Source organism: Aquarana catesbeiana, linkage group LG01 (genome assembly GCF_042186555.1).
Source record: "Aquarana catesbeiana isolate 2022-GZ linkage group LG01, ASM4218655v1, whole genome shotgun sequence".
Taxonomy (NCBI): domain Eukaryota; kingdom Metazoa; phylum Chordata; class Amphibia; order Anura; family Ranidae; genus Aquarana; species Aquarana catesbeiana.
Window position 1 is genome coordinate 317,943,675 of NC_133324.1, and position 15,048 is coordinate 317,958,722.

The 15,048-nt window shown below is 39.8% G+C and overlaps 1 protein-coding gene across 4 annotated transcripts in view; it reads right to left on the minus strand.

Moving 5' to 3' along the window:
- Positions 1-15,048, minus strand: part of ACACB (acetyl-CoA carboxylase beta) — a 170,296-nt gene that overhangs the window by 65,637 nt on the left and 89,611 nt on the right. For all 4 annotated transcript variants that reach the window (XM_073629848.1, XM_073629831.1, XM_073629839.1 and 1 more), the window contains 11 exons: positions 13,664-13,809; positions 11,976-12,126; positions 10,282-10,416; positions 9,980-10,126; positions 9,656-9,844; positions 4,862-4,962; positions 4,058-4,146; positions 2,616-2,740; positions 1,893-2,006; positions 592-705; positions 378-467 (listed from right to left, as the gene is read on the minus strand). In XM_073629848.1, the coding sequence (XP_073485949.1) occupies positions 378-467; positions 592-705; positions 1,893-2,006; positions 2,616-2,740; positions 4,058-4,146; positions 4,862-4,962; positions 9,656-9,844; positions 9,980-10,126; positions 10,282-10,416; positions 11,976-12,126; positions 13,664-13,809 (1,401 nt within the window). The remainder of the gene's footprint in view (positions 1-377; positions 468-591; positions 706-1,892; positions 2,007-2,615; positions 2,741-4,057; positions 4,147-4,861; positions 4,963-9,655; positions 9,845-9,979; positions 10,127-10,281; positions 10,417-11,975; positions 12,127-13,663; positions 13,810-15,048) is intronic.

Consider the following 15,048-nt stretch of genomic DNA (forward strand, 5'->3'; position numbering starts at 1 on the left):
AGATCACTGAGAGGTTGTGCCAGTCCAGGCCTCTGGGTGGATACAGACCATATGGTCGGGATCTTTCCCGAGCCTGGAACAGCTGAATGGCGTCAGCCAAAAGCGGGCTTCAGCCTGTACTCCTGTGACCCATAGGAGAAGTATGGTCAAAAAAAGCTTTGGTCCTACTTCTCCTTTAAATTCTACTTATTCAGCTTTGAATAGACACAGGATATTTTTTGTTTTTCGGTATGAATAAACATTAGTAACAGAATCCCGTATTAACCCATCACTATTATTTTCTCTTACTGAACATATCTGGAAATCATTTGGAGTTCCATTTGTGTAAAAATACATAAAAGCTGAAACAATTTTAATGTAATAAAAAGGATCCTTACCTCTAGTGCAGCCATTCGAACCACTTGCTTAATGTGGTAGAAAAAATTTGGTAGCACATCAAAGATTGAGGTTTCAGACAAAATGAGTTTCTGGAAAGAAAACATTCAACATAATGTTTTCACTTCATAGTGGAAAAGCCACACTAGTGTAATCAGTTGTGATACTTTGCAGCACTAGTATTTGTCTAATTACTTCATAAGTAAAATGACCGACCTTTAAGTTTTCTGGGCAGAACTGATGTCCATAAAGGTCTATAGCCGAGAGGAAAATAGACTCCACTTGATTGTGCCTCAACTCATATGACGGCAAATGAGATGCAATCAGGACCTAAAATTTGAAAAAGTGGGGATACATAAGCACTACAGATTTAAATCTTCATAAATAAATAAAGGTGTTTCTAGATTAGAAATTAGAAAAAAAAACATCAAACTTGCACACATTTTGGAAGGGAAAGGGCTCTCAGGTACCCAGTTGTAGACTACCTAAAAAGGCCAATACAGTAAAACCTTGGTTTGAGAGTAACTTAGTTTGAGAACGTTTTGCAAGACAAGCTAAATTTTTAAATAAATTTTTGACTTGATATACAAGTGATGTCTTGATATACAAGTACAGTCATGTCACAACTGAGTATAAAAGAGAAGAGAGGCACCTCTAAGTGTAGCAATACAGTTACATTTAATAAAGGTACAATATTAAGCAACTCACATGGTTGATGATTAAAACATGAACAGCTAAGTATGCAGGCATCCTGGGTAAAGCAATCCACATAGAGGATGTTCCTCACCGCCATCAACGTTGTCCCTTCCACTTCCACGCTGCGCTCCATGAGCGGTTCAAGCCTCGCTTTGCAAATTGCAGACTGACAGCAGTGAGAGCCAACGGTGAAGGGGATGGTCTATGTGGACAGCTTTACTTAGATGTGCCTGTTTTATGTTGCCTGCATACTTAGATGTGCCTGTTTTATGTTGCCTGCATACTTAGATGTGCCTGTTTTAATCATAAACCACGAGAGTTGCTAAATGTATCTTCATTAAATGTAACCATATTGCTATACTTAGAGGCGCCTCTCTTCTATTTTAGACTATGTAACTCCTGTTGGATTTTGCTTCCAATCCCCTTGTGGAGGCTTCCATTTGTGGATGGACATTTTATGGTTACACAACCTATCACATTGCTATAATCTTGTTATATGGACTATAGACTGAAAGACTTATGAATAAATGGCTGTGAAATTTGAGTTTCCATTATTTCTTATGGGGAAATTCGCTTTGATATACAAGTGCTTTGGATTACAAGCATGTTTCTGGAACAAATTATGCTCGCAATCCAAGGTTTTACTGTATTGTATTCTGATAACTGTACGTATGTGCTTAATGCATGTAATTATAGGATTTATTATGACATCCTCCTTTAATTCCTATGCCTTTATTTACAATATTCTGCACTTCTGTACTTTTTTGTGATGATAGTCCTTTAAGGTCAAGCTGCGTGTGGTCTGGCCTGCTGGCTCTTACCTGTCGAGCCCTGAGTGCAACCTTTGAGTTTTCAATCTTGCTCAGTTGTGTCAGCTCATTAAGGATAGTCATAAGATCATCTGTGAGTGTTGGGTCTCGTCCACAAAGCTGATCCTGAATTCACAACAGCAAGAGAGGGAACAGTAATAGGTTTGATATTCAGGTTTATCTTGAGCCATACATTAAAATTCAGTAAAGGTGGCTACTCATTACAAATTATTTTTGACATACAGTACTTCACAGTCTTCCTGTTTCTATAGGATAGAATCATTTTTCAGTTATAAATATATTAGTTAAAATGTAAGGTCTTGACTGAAGCAGAGCTGGGTTTTCCCTACCAGGTATTTACTGTTGTCCAGGAAAATGCATATCACTGGATGTGGGACATAAGAGGGTGCATGATAATGTATTTCTGTGCTATGTGCTTCCTTAGTGGGGCTCCACAGGAATATATATGCCTAAATCATTCAGGACAGTAACTGTTCAGGTGGAAAACCACCTTCTCAACCTGCCAAGCCAATGCCACATTTGGGCCAAAAGAGAACAATGAAAGGTGGGCGGGGGGGGGGGGGACTCTGCCCCTGCTCCATTCATGACGAGCAACATTAGTTTAAGCTTTATATTTGTCACATTTTATAATAAACATAAAGTTCTAAAAACTTTTTATTGAATATCCAAACTCATTATTAAATTAAATTATTCCAGGAGAGCAAGAATACTTACAATTAACATAGTAACAAGAATGTTCTTCTTGGCCACCTGGGCATGTGAAAAGATGCATTCAAGTACAGGAGTCATGTCTGGCTTGTACTTCTCTCGTAGGTTTATGACACACTTGTCATAGTGTGCTACAGGAATAATATACCATCATATTATTAGTTTATTGTACCATCTTCCAAAAGAAAGCGGAAACAAAACATTGAATAGTGTTAAATAGTAGTGCTTTTGTGGTGTCAAGAAAGTCATTAAATGCAGACAGGGTAAGGGAATCATTTTTGCACATAAAGAAAAAAATTATACTTCTCAAGTTTGGTTGTTCCCATTTAAAAATGATGTTTGGATTTTCTGGACTAGCATTTTGTTTTTGTAATCAGTCACTACACTACTAATGTTACCTACGTAGCATCACCACTATGCCACTAAGTCTGAAAATCTACTCAGTTTACCTTTTCACGTACAACTGTGTATGGAGCCAATTTCAGCAGGCTTCCCATGCTGCTTCTAGGCAGACTGCAACCTTGTTAAAAGATTCTGTGACTGTGCAGCCTTCCCTTTATGTTGCATTCTGCAAGGATGAGACTGCAATGGGCTCAGAGAAGGGACAGTGCTGGATCAATTAAACACTGGCATAAATTTCACCAGGCTCAGATTAAGGACAGTCAGATTTTAAAAACAACTGAAAAATTGTTAGAATTTATCAAAGAAGATAGCCAGGTCAAAACGTGAATGTAAAGATGAAAATGATAACAGGTAGACCACGTTCTACTCTTTTCATAAGTTTCATGTATGACTGAACTGTATACATGTACAAAATAAGAATTATTATTAAAAACATATTAACTGTTTATACTCATACCACCCAAGGCACAGCCACCTAGTTACACTACATAATCTCATTCCTTATATAGTGAATTCTCAAGGAGAGATTCAGTTAACATCATATAACTAAGCAGTTGCTTTTTGTTGGATTTTATTTTCCCTAATTTCTATGTAGCTTGTCCCAAGTAAAACTCATCATTGTTGTATACATGTTACACAACCTCTCAGTGTTAAATAGATAATATTCTTTCAAAAATCATTGTAAAATATACCAAAGCATTTTCAGACTACTGATAACCTTTAAAAACTTGTTGTTAACAGTCGGTATCTCTAATATCTCTAGTCCTAATATCTCTCAAATTGCAGTAGTTATTCTCAGATCCTAAAGGGTACTAGATCACAGGCAATTTTGGGATTTTCTTCAGCCAACAGTAAAACCAACAAACATTCTACACACTTTGGAGGCTGTAGAGAACAAAGTGATTGGCTTAGAATTTGAAAGTGGAAGATAGCTACTTATGAACATTACTCCCTGAAATTCTTTTGATTGCAAAAAATAGAAAACCCCTTCAAACACAAAGTACAAACAAGAACTGCATATTCCAAGCAGTAGATTTTCTACTTACAGTGTTGAAACTGAGTTTCAACTTGCAAGTACCTTCTCAGCAAATCAAGTACAACAGATTTCATGTAGCCACGGATTCCACTGCGGTACCTGTAAAAGAAAATGTCTCAGTATAAAATGTGAACACTGGTCTTCCTTGACAAGCTAGGAAAAGAATGGAAATTCTGTAGCATAAATCGGGGCCCAAAAACATATATAACTTTGTGTCCAGTTCCACCAGCTAGTGCCATTTTTACATTGTTTACCTAAGTATTTTATTTGGTTTATAGTTTTTTTTATAGTCTTTTTTTTTTGACAAGAAAGTCACTGAAACCGCCTCAACGAGGACTATCGGTCTTAAACACAATTAACCATCATATAAATTACAGTCCTGCAAGACAGCAAGGAATTAGGGCAGTGGCGTTACTAACAGTGGAGCCCAGCAGATAAGTATCCCACTATTCTACACCCTTGCTTTAAACCTCTTATATCTCTTTGTAGTCTATGGGCAGGACTGAGGACATGCTAGACCTACAGTACGCCAGTCCTTTATAATTTGCAACAGATGACACCTATATTTTGATTCATTAAAGATGCAGTTTGTAGTACATCATAAAGCATCCTCATCTACCCCCCACCCCTCCACCCCACTCTAGCCAAAGTTGCAGCTTAGTCACAGGAGAATTATGGAAGTCAATTTTCTTCCCTAAAAAATCGTATTCAACAGCTTCCATAAAGGAACTTATGGTTGGTTTTAGTTTGTACCCAGTGTATATATTTTTTTTAATAAATAGTGTAAAAGCATGCAGCTTGGTGTAGTAATTACCTTTGTACAAGTTGCACAATACTCTGTGTGTTCATGAAAAACACTTCTCGATCTGCTTTCCTCTGTAAAGTTGCCGCATAACTGTCCAGGATGTTGGCAATCTGAAAAAAGAATGTTTCACTCAGTTTGAATTACTGGGATTTAAGGTCAAATATTAGAATTGGTTTGGGCGCTGACCATTTATACACCTAAATGGCTTCATAAGGGTATATTTTAATAGCCATTTGACAGGTAGTTTGATTCTACTTGCATCATACTCCCCTCAAAACAGGTGGGGGCCGACCACCCACTGCTTATAGGGTTAACTGAACTCAAGTGTGATTGCTGAGCAGGTGGAGCACAAGCAGACTCCTAAATAGCTGTTACAAGTTCTATATTGATTAAAAACTGCAAGTGTGAGAGTTCCTCAGAATAAATTGTGTCTCCTCAATTTAGTACAATTCATTACAAAGATGTTATGTTAAGCCCCTTGCATTTGGGGCCCCCTAGCTGCTGTAAGTTCTTCCGGGCATTTTAGTGTGCTCGATATAGCATACAAAATATAAGTAATACGGCGCTGCGTGAAAAGTTGGAATTGAAATAGCAGCCAACACACCTATAGACCCAAGTGTTAGAAAATATACAAAAAAGTGTAGCGCTATAGACTCCAAAAAATTTAATTAAATATATGGTGTTTAAACACCGTATAAAGTGTATAACAAACAGTTAAATGTTAATATCGAGAACTATGATGTACTATATATGGTACAAATACCATGTACATATTAAAAACAGTGTGAACAAACAATGCAACTACATAATACACTGTGTACATATATAAATATAAATTTGAAAATGATAATATGGATAAAATAAAGTCCAAAGAGTCCAAATGGGGTTGACACCACTCAGAATTGATATAAAGTAAAGTCCACCGATGTTGTTGAGAAGATATGAAATAAAAGTGAAGAAGCCACCACCGAGGGCGTTAGGGGGCTTACCGAAGGCAAGTAGTTAAAAGGGACCAATGTCCACCTGAACGTTAAGGTTAAGGGATCGGCTGGATCAAACAGGCAAGTGGAAGTATGGAAGCAACAAAAGTGAGCAGGAGAGCTGTTGGTGGTTCAAAAGCCGTCACCGAAGGCATCAAGAGGCTTATCAGAGGTTGTTGACTTGAGAGGACTTATGTCATCCAAGTCAAAAAGGCTTAGTGACCAACTGGTCAAGATGATAGGTCTTCTCCGATATCCTCAATGGTTTCCAAACCAAGATGGCAATTGAGCCTCCACAGTTATCCACACGGCACACAAATTATATTCCAATAAAGGCCACAAACGGATATTCGTATATCATGCGAGAAATAGATAAAAAACTCACATAGCGTGATAACGTAAGCACTGGTTTATTTAAAAAATTATCAAAAATAGACTCACATATTAGAAGATATCACGCTATGTGAGTTTTCTTTTCCTCCATAGGATACAAAAGTGAAAACCTTTTAGGAGGAATAAAAAGCTTATCTGGGTGATCCCAGTCCTAAGAAAACAATTGTACCTATCCCTGACAGCCCAGATCCAGCAAACCATTAACTTCCAAGACAGGACAGGAATCTTATAAGTACAGTAAAGAAAATTTGTTTGAGTGCATCCAAGGGGGAAAGTACTCGAAGGACCTCCTTCATGACTCTGCAAATCAGCCAAGAAAAAGGACCTATCTCCAGGTAGACAAGATCCCCCAAAATCATTAAGGCCTTCCCTGTTCCTGTCAGAAGATACCTGAAATAGGAGACTAGTGTGTTCAACCAAAAGAGACAAGGGACACAAGGAGCCCATATCCGACGTGATGCAGGGTCTGAGATTTACCTTGGTTCATAAACCTTGCTTCTATGCCAGGGGCTACCGGGTGGGAGGAACTGGTTTTCAGGGGATCGCCCCTAAAACAATTAGTGTGGGTGAGACTGAGACCCATGGTACCATGCACAACAGTAACCAGACTACCTCTTTTCAAACAGTTAAGACTTCTGTTCCCTCACAGCAGAGGAGGAGAGGACACCTAGATGGTGTTTAATGATGCCTGAACCAGGTGATCTGCACAAAGTGGGACACAATCGAGAAGTATCCCCCTGTTCTGGAAATCCAGAATGCAGCCCCCCTTACTATAAATCTATAACAAAATGAAATCCCTGGAGATGGAAAGCTAGGGAAGTTCCTATCAGCCATCTAAAAAGAAAGCTGAGTGACCCTACCCTACCAGGAAATTCCTGGTCCTCAGGGGCAATCACATTAGTCTGCTCAGGAACTAGACCCATAACAGCAGACAAAGGGACTGAGGTAGACTGTAAAGATATGGGAGAAGGGGAAAGTGCCATTGAGAGGAAGGTCCCTCAACACCTGATGTTTTTTTAAATGAGGAAAGAGGGATAATTCTCTGTCTAATAAAAAGGGCCTAAGGACAAACTTGCTTTGGACCCTTCTATGAATTACCAATACTGGCATCACTCTGCTTGGAAAAGGGGATCCTGCGAGGTTCTGAAATGCTGGCCTGTGATGTCTGTTGTGTCATGTAAAGAAAGAACAAGATTATCACTATATCAAGGTGTGTCAGTGAAGATCCTTATTTTCCTATGCTAGTTACCATCTTCTATAGGTAATGCATCATTTCCATTGCTGAAACCTGAAAAAGAAAGGCCCAGACAGAAAATACAGGCATTAAGCCCCTTGGGGAGATGTTGTCGGCTAGGGTCTACTCTCTTCTGAGTGCCCCACAATGGATATGCCATGAAAAGCCACTAGGCCAGGCACAGGAGTCAATGCTACGAGAAGTATATGGTGTGCAGGGGTAACACTGAGAATTTAGAGCCCTGTTAGGGGGAATGAAAGTCAAAGTTGGTCCCAGTTGACTTGATAATTTAGAGAGTCCCTCTGGAGCTTAAATAAGAGGCCCTGGATTGAGGAGGATCCAAAAGGGCACTGGAAGGCCTGTTAATCTGTGCAGTGGCACAGGGGAGTAGTGATTGAGTAATGGAAGAGAGTGCCAGATGCAAAGGATCAGCCTGGAAGCCTAAAGGGGCACTCTGCACCTGAATACCTACAGGGCAAACTAGCAAAGGACTATCAATCACCCCCCAGGGTGATGTCAGACAACCTTTTCTTGGTCTTCTTACACTGAGGCAAGTGTATGTTTTGGCCTCCCATGGCACCCTTAATGATTGTCTCGTGGAGGGCTTGAAGAGATGATGATCCTCAAAGACCAACCAAATCAGGTGCTCTTTGGATATAGCATCTGCATCTTAGGACCTTAACCAGGCTGTTCTGTGCATCTGTTTGGACAACAAAACAATACTTCTAATAGGCCATCACAATTGAAGCACAGGGCTTCCGACATCTGCTCTACATGTTCTATCAGTTCTGTCTCAGTGGTAGAGGCATCCTTTTTGAGGTATTTAACCTATTATGCTGCTGTTTGACAGATTAGAGTCACAGCCAACACAGGGCAGAGGGCAGAACCTGTATGAAAAAGGAGAGATTCCAGTTACTGCTCAGTAGTATCCTTTAAGGCAAGTATGGTGGTTTCCTGTTGAGCTGGGTCAGATCAACAGTGGGTACAGGCTACCATTTAAAAATTCCCTTTCAAAAAGGGAACTGTTCCAAAATACTCTCAAGTGGGATACAGGTCCCTCCTTTCCAGTCTAAACAGAGAAAAACCTGGAAAAGCAGATGTAGTGAAAAGGTCTTGGCAGCTGTAGGGGCAATGAAAGACCCAACTCTTGCAGGCTGATCCTTCAAATGCAAGGGTGTGTACTGCATAAATGAGAGTTGAAAGTCTAAGATAACAGGAGGATACTGTGGTGCCTCATAAAGAGACTCATTGGAAATAGACTGTGGGGACTCGGAGATGATCACTGTGACCAATAGCCCAGCCCTTTCTAAGGCCACTGGGATATTAGAAAAGGACTCTTCAGAGAGCAGACGTAACAAGGGAAGACACCAATAGGGCAGACCCTACAACCATAGAGTTGCCGGTTTCCAGATGTCAAAGTAAACATCCCCAGAACTGTTAATAGAGCATAAACTGGGGTCATACGAAGCAGCAACTGTCTTCTCGGTGCCTAGATATACTGTAGACATTTTGCGATTATGTGGTAGTGATGCAACTAGGCTCAAGGTATGACAGAAGGCCTCAGGTACTCCGAAACCCAGGCAGCTAATGAGGGTTGGATGGCTGAAGATGACCATAGTCACTGCAGGTGGGCAATAGGAACAGACCTGAGATTAGAGTTTCTCAAGGCTCTTTTGCAAAGTGGGACAATAATTCCTCTATGCTAAATGGCGACACATAGAACACGCACTCTACAACACTTTATCCAGGGGATGATGTCTGTGCTCAGTCCTTTTAATCCTTTCTTGGTAGGGGGAAAATCTTGAAGTCAATGGAAGAGGAAACTGAAGAAAAAAAACTAACAAAATGAAGCTAGCAGAACTTGGATAGACTTTTCTCAGAACTGAAGAAAAGGCATTTATCCTCCTAGGATACTAGCAGAAAACGGAGACATGCTGGTTAGAGGAAAAGTTATCAAGTGCTGGGTTACAGATTGTTTGCCAGTGTTTAGTTCTCCTGTAGGCACCTGGATTTTAATCCAACAGTATATGATTCCCTGCGACCCTCAAAAGATGAAAAAAAAATTAACAATTTACAAATGCAGACCTGCATTCATTTGTGTCTTTTGTATAATATCTGCCTATAGTTCAGCTTTGAAGATGCTGAACAGCATTTAACACAAAAAGATCAATGAATATAAACATTTCCTACACATACCTGCTGGCTTGGAAACTGGCACAAGACTGAGGTGATGTTGCTGGCATACTGAGCCATAACTTTACGTATAGATTTCTCTACAGTTGGAGGAATCCTAGTAGATACACTGGTCATGATCTCCTGTAGCTCCAAAAGAGGAAGGGAAGGATCTCGAAGGGTCTTCATTAGTTTGTGAACCCATTCTTTTACCTAGAATAAAAAGTCACCTATGCAGTTAGGGTAATTTAATTTGGTGCCAAAGTGATGAGTATAATATAAAATGACAGGTTTCTCCCATTTTTACCTTCTAACAAATGTCCTGGCATTATCATGGGTTTTACTCACCTTGTTTGTAAAATATGGTTCGGGCAAGCAATATCCATTCATTATATTGATAAGATTTTCTAGTACATTGTGAAAGACTTGATGGAGCTTTTCTCCCAAGATTGGCAATGTGTGCTGAGGCAGGAGTTCTCCAGTACACAGTTCTGTCTATATGCCAGGAGAGAAAACTACTTTAAGCATGCATAGATGATGATACTAAAAGAAATTAATGATTTTCTTTACCAAAAAAAAAACTTTTAGAAGACTGAGCTTTCAGATGAGCAATAAAGATTTACATACAGGGATGTACATATATACGTTACCTGATGAACTTTGGATGGGTCATCTAAATCGATTCGAGCCAACACACAACCAGATTCCAGTACAGCTCCAGGCCTCTTCACATAGTGAATATGACCAGGCTCCTGCACCAGAAGTGTCATCACCATCTTCATTACCTGCAACGTCATACAGATCATTGAAACTATCACTTAGTACACAGGAAATCATTTTAAAACAAAGAAAAGAGGGTGCACCAACCTTGCGCATTACCCAAGTGGTATCTTTAATGATGTAAAAAAAGAAATATACTCACAAACACATATATGATAAAAGTATATCAAGGTCCATAGTAGACAAAAAGCAACCAGGTCACTGAGACTGTTCCTAGCAAGTCATAGGACCTTCCAGATGGCTGATGCCTTTTGAGGGGAGATCTCCTCTTCCTCAGAGCAGAGCTGGGCTCTGAGGAAGAGGGGATCTCCTCTCGAAATGCATAATGCGCAAGGTTGGTACGCTTTCTTTTCTTTGTTTGTCAGTGTTTCCATTGGGTCTCTCCCCCAACAGAAAAAGGGTAAATTAATACATAACTTTACCAACTCTGTGCTCAAACCCCCCTACTGCCCCTATATACCCAATGGTTAGGGTGACTTGAGCTGTTCCCGACAGAAACATGGTGTTAAACCTGGGATACTGAAGTACATGGCTCAAGTAATGTTGCTTTTGTATAAAGTAATAAGAGTTACACCAGCAGAGGCACCCTTAATTCATTCATTCACAAACCTGGTCAGCCTACCCAAAAACTCACAGGTAAAACCGCAAATGCACTAGTTCCTAGGGAATATACAACTTGCAGCCATCCTAAAGGAATAATGTTATTGCCTTAGATTAAAACATTACTACTCAGATAACTTTAACCCTGTTATACTCACTATTTTGACCACAGAGGCTCAAGATCAAAATCCCACAGCAGAAGTCCTTACAGCCAGTGCTCTTTCTGTGGACCACCCCCCACCCCACCACCAGCTTTTCTACACTGTCACTCTATCCACTTTCTCTACTTTTACAAGGATCCGTACACTCGGTCGCATAACATGGACCCAGCTTCTTCCTGCACAGTTAAATAGAACCCAGTACAACTACATTACCCCCTAAAGATGCTATATCACATGCCATGAAACCGCATACAGGCCACTCCAGGCATGGGAAATCTCCCCAATAACAACATAAACCTGCACACAACAGCTGTCATGATTCACCTAGGGATGGAACTCAAGCCTGCCCCAGCTTAACAATTATTTTGATTATCTGCTTTAGCAAACTTCAGCAAGCTGGCCATAGATTACTTTTTTTTGGTCAAAATAATTCCTCCATCCACACAAGTGAGGTGGATGGAGGAATTCCCACTGTAGGACATTGCATTCTGACAGCGAGACTCCTCACTTTCAGAATAAACTGATCAGCGGCTACGGCCCATTGGCTGCAGCCGCTGATCGACACAAGTTTTCCAACATTCCCAATTGACTTCTGTTCAAAAGGAAAAGCTATATTTGGATCGAAAATCTGCTGAACCAGCTGAATTTCAATCTATCTGTGGCCAGCTTTACCCTAATATGTGATCCTACTCCTGCTCTCAAAATATCAAACTTCCTGTCCATTTTTTCTGGGTTGTAATTACCTAATAACTATACTTTAATAAAACCTATTGAAATAAGATACCAGATTTACCAGAAACTACCTCAATTTCTGCAAAGCAATCTCCCGCATTAGCATGGGAGCCATCTTCCACTGTATACTGCAGTAATTTGCCAGTTGAAGGAGAACGCAATACTGTGGGATCTTTTTCCTTTTCAAAAACGCAGGTCTTGTTGCCTATTGTGACACGGTACCTGCAAAAAAATATTGGTTTCATGGTCTATTATATGCTAGACTAGAAATAGATGAGAACAGGATGAGGCGCTAGTGATATTCAGTGAATCAAAAATACAAATGCAAATAAATAGCAGGCTAAAATTCCATATATGATAAATCCCAAAACCAAATTGTAATGCTCAAAATTGGATTCCTAGTTCTTCACCACAAGTGCTCAAGAGATGGGTGGCCACTCACCAGAGAATTATGACCCCTTTTTACAGGAAGGTCAAACAGCGCTTATGGAATACCAATTGATTCCACTAACAGCACAGTTCCACTCCACTGGCCCCTCAAGATGAAACTAGGATGGGAAAAAGCGTCTTCAGCGTCTTCTCCCTGAACATATGTCGGAGCAGAGGAGCCGCCATTCCAGGTTCTGATCCCACATCCTATCTAGGCTTGGCCTTAGGAGAGACGCGGACTTCACATTATCCCTTTAGGACTAGCCGACTTGCACATGCTGATTACACCTGGTGCCCGGATCGGCACTGTAACATGTGAGTGTAATCACCATTTGTTGTTGTCATTTGCTTTTATCTATTAAAAATACTACACTATGATACCTCCCTCTATGTCTCTTGTGGAGTCATTTTTCCCATCCTAGTTTCATCTCGAGGAGCCAGTGGAGTGGAACTGTACTGTCAGTGGAATCAATTGGTATTCCAGAAGCTCTGTTTGACCTTCCTGTAAAAAGAGGTCATAATGCACTGGTGAGTGGCCACCCATCTCTTGAGCACTTGTGGTGAAGAACTAGGAATCCGATTTTGAGCAACACAATTTGGCGCTGGGATTTATCATACATGGACTTTTAGCTTGCTATTTATTTGTATTTGCATTTTTGATTCACTGAACATCACTAGCGCCTCATCCTTTAATATAATTTTCCCGCAGCATTTGGCGACCTGTTCACTTTTAAAGGGGCAGCTTCCATTATGTTTGCTCACTGATTTCACAGGGCGCCATTCATTTTTTTTCATTTTTTTTATACGGTTATGAATGACTGAGATGGAAAGGATATAAGTGCACGTTGCAAAGGCAAGGTTTTCTGCATAGTTATTAGACTTGCACTAAGTCAGTGTTTTGTTATTAGCTATATCTTTCTGATAGGCTACTACAGTAGGGTCCCCTGCAACAGGGTCTATCTGGCTTTTCTTTTATATTCAGAGCCAAGTGCCACATTTCACATCTTGGAGAAACACTGGTCTACGTCATATAGAAAAACATACAGGAGATCAGGAGCACTGTGGGGTTCTGACATTTTATATAGTTCACTTATGTAGTTGACTGAAATGCTCCTGTTGAAGCCCCTGCAGACATATTAAATATTTGCCAATTTAATGAATATGCCAGATGATTTGGGAGATCCCCTACAACAGAAAATGACCAACCACAATAGAGGAAACCAAGCTCTACTTTATTATTATGATGGCTTTGACAGTGTGTTCTGGAGATAAGTGAAAAAATTCTACAAAGTCTTGAAAAACAACAACAATAAGAAAGCCTCAAACTTACCGATCCACCTCCTCTTTCATATAGGTAGTATAACTATTTCCATCATAGGACAGTAGAAGTCCACCATCGCTCAACCGATGCACATCTATTTCTATGTGAGAGTTATTCATGATGATCACATAGGTAGTAAGAGACTGCCGGGCAACCTGCATTAAAATAAACATTGTATGATTAGCAGAGATAAGTTAAAGAAAAAGAGCAATTTTATAAATTGGATTATGGCTCTATATAACAAACCTAAAGCGTATGTCAAATACGCAGGTTATAAGTCTGACTTCTTCAACATTGAGAGAGGCACAAGACAAGGATCTCCCCTATCCCCATTGATATTTGCCCTCCTAATAGAACCACTTGCACTAGTAATTAGATCTGACCCCACTATAACAGGGATAGAAATGGGAGGATTTCAACATAAGCTCTGTTTGTTTGCAGACGATATCCTCCTATTTCTTTCATCTCCACGAGTGTCAGGCCCAAACCTAATCCCAATTCTCAATAAATTTGCTAACATTTCTGGTTTATACATAAACCCTAAAAAATATTTTCAGTTAATTACCCTCCAATTTTAAAACAATTATCAAACTTAATGAAATCATGGTCTCATCTTCCATTATCGTGGTTCGGAAGAATCAAAGCGGTAAAAATGACGATACTACCGAAAATACTGTACTTATTCAGAGTATTACCAATACCTATTCCAGCTTATCACCTAAGAATATTACAAAGGAAAACATTGTCATACATATGGGGTTCCTCCAAACCACGCATAACAACTACATACACTATATCTCCCAAAATTAAACGGAGGCCTAGGTTGCCCTAATTGTGCTTATTACTATAGGGCTGCACACATAGCAAGCCTGGCTAAATATCATGCGTATCAGGAGACCCCGTTATGGGTACATATTGAAGCCACAGAATGCGATCCTATTCCAATATCAAACTTACTATGGATCACTCCAAAAGATTGCATAGACCTAAAGAATCCAATTACTAAACACTACATTTCCCTTTGGGATAGATTTAAAAAGAATAACCATTTACAATCTCATAACCCAATGTTGTCATTCTATAACAATCCTGCTTTCTATCCAGCATGGATATTCCCTAATTCCTTTAAAGAATGGGTATCTAGAGACGTACTGTGTATGTATAAATTTGTACATTCCTCATCATTCATCCCTTTTTCAACCCTTTGTGAGAGATATGGTCTACCGCAGTCGGAATTATTTAGATACTTCCAAATTAAAAATTTCTTTGCACCCTTAGTGTCTACCACATCCCCATTAACACATATGACTAGTTTCGAAGAAGTTTGTAAAAAAGATCCGCATGCTAGAGGCACAATCTCTACTATATATTTTCCCACCTGCTGGTTCATTCCA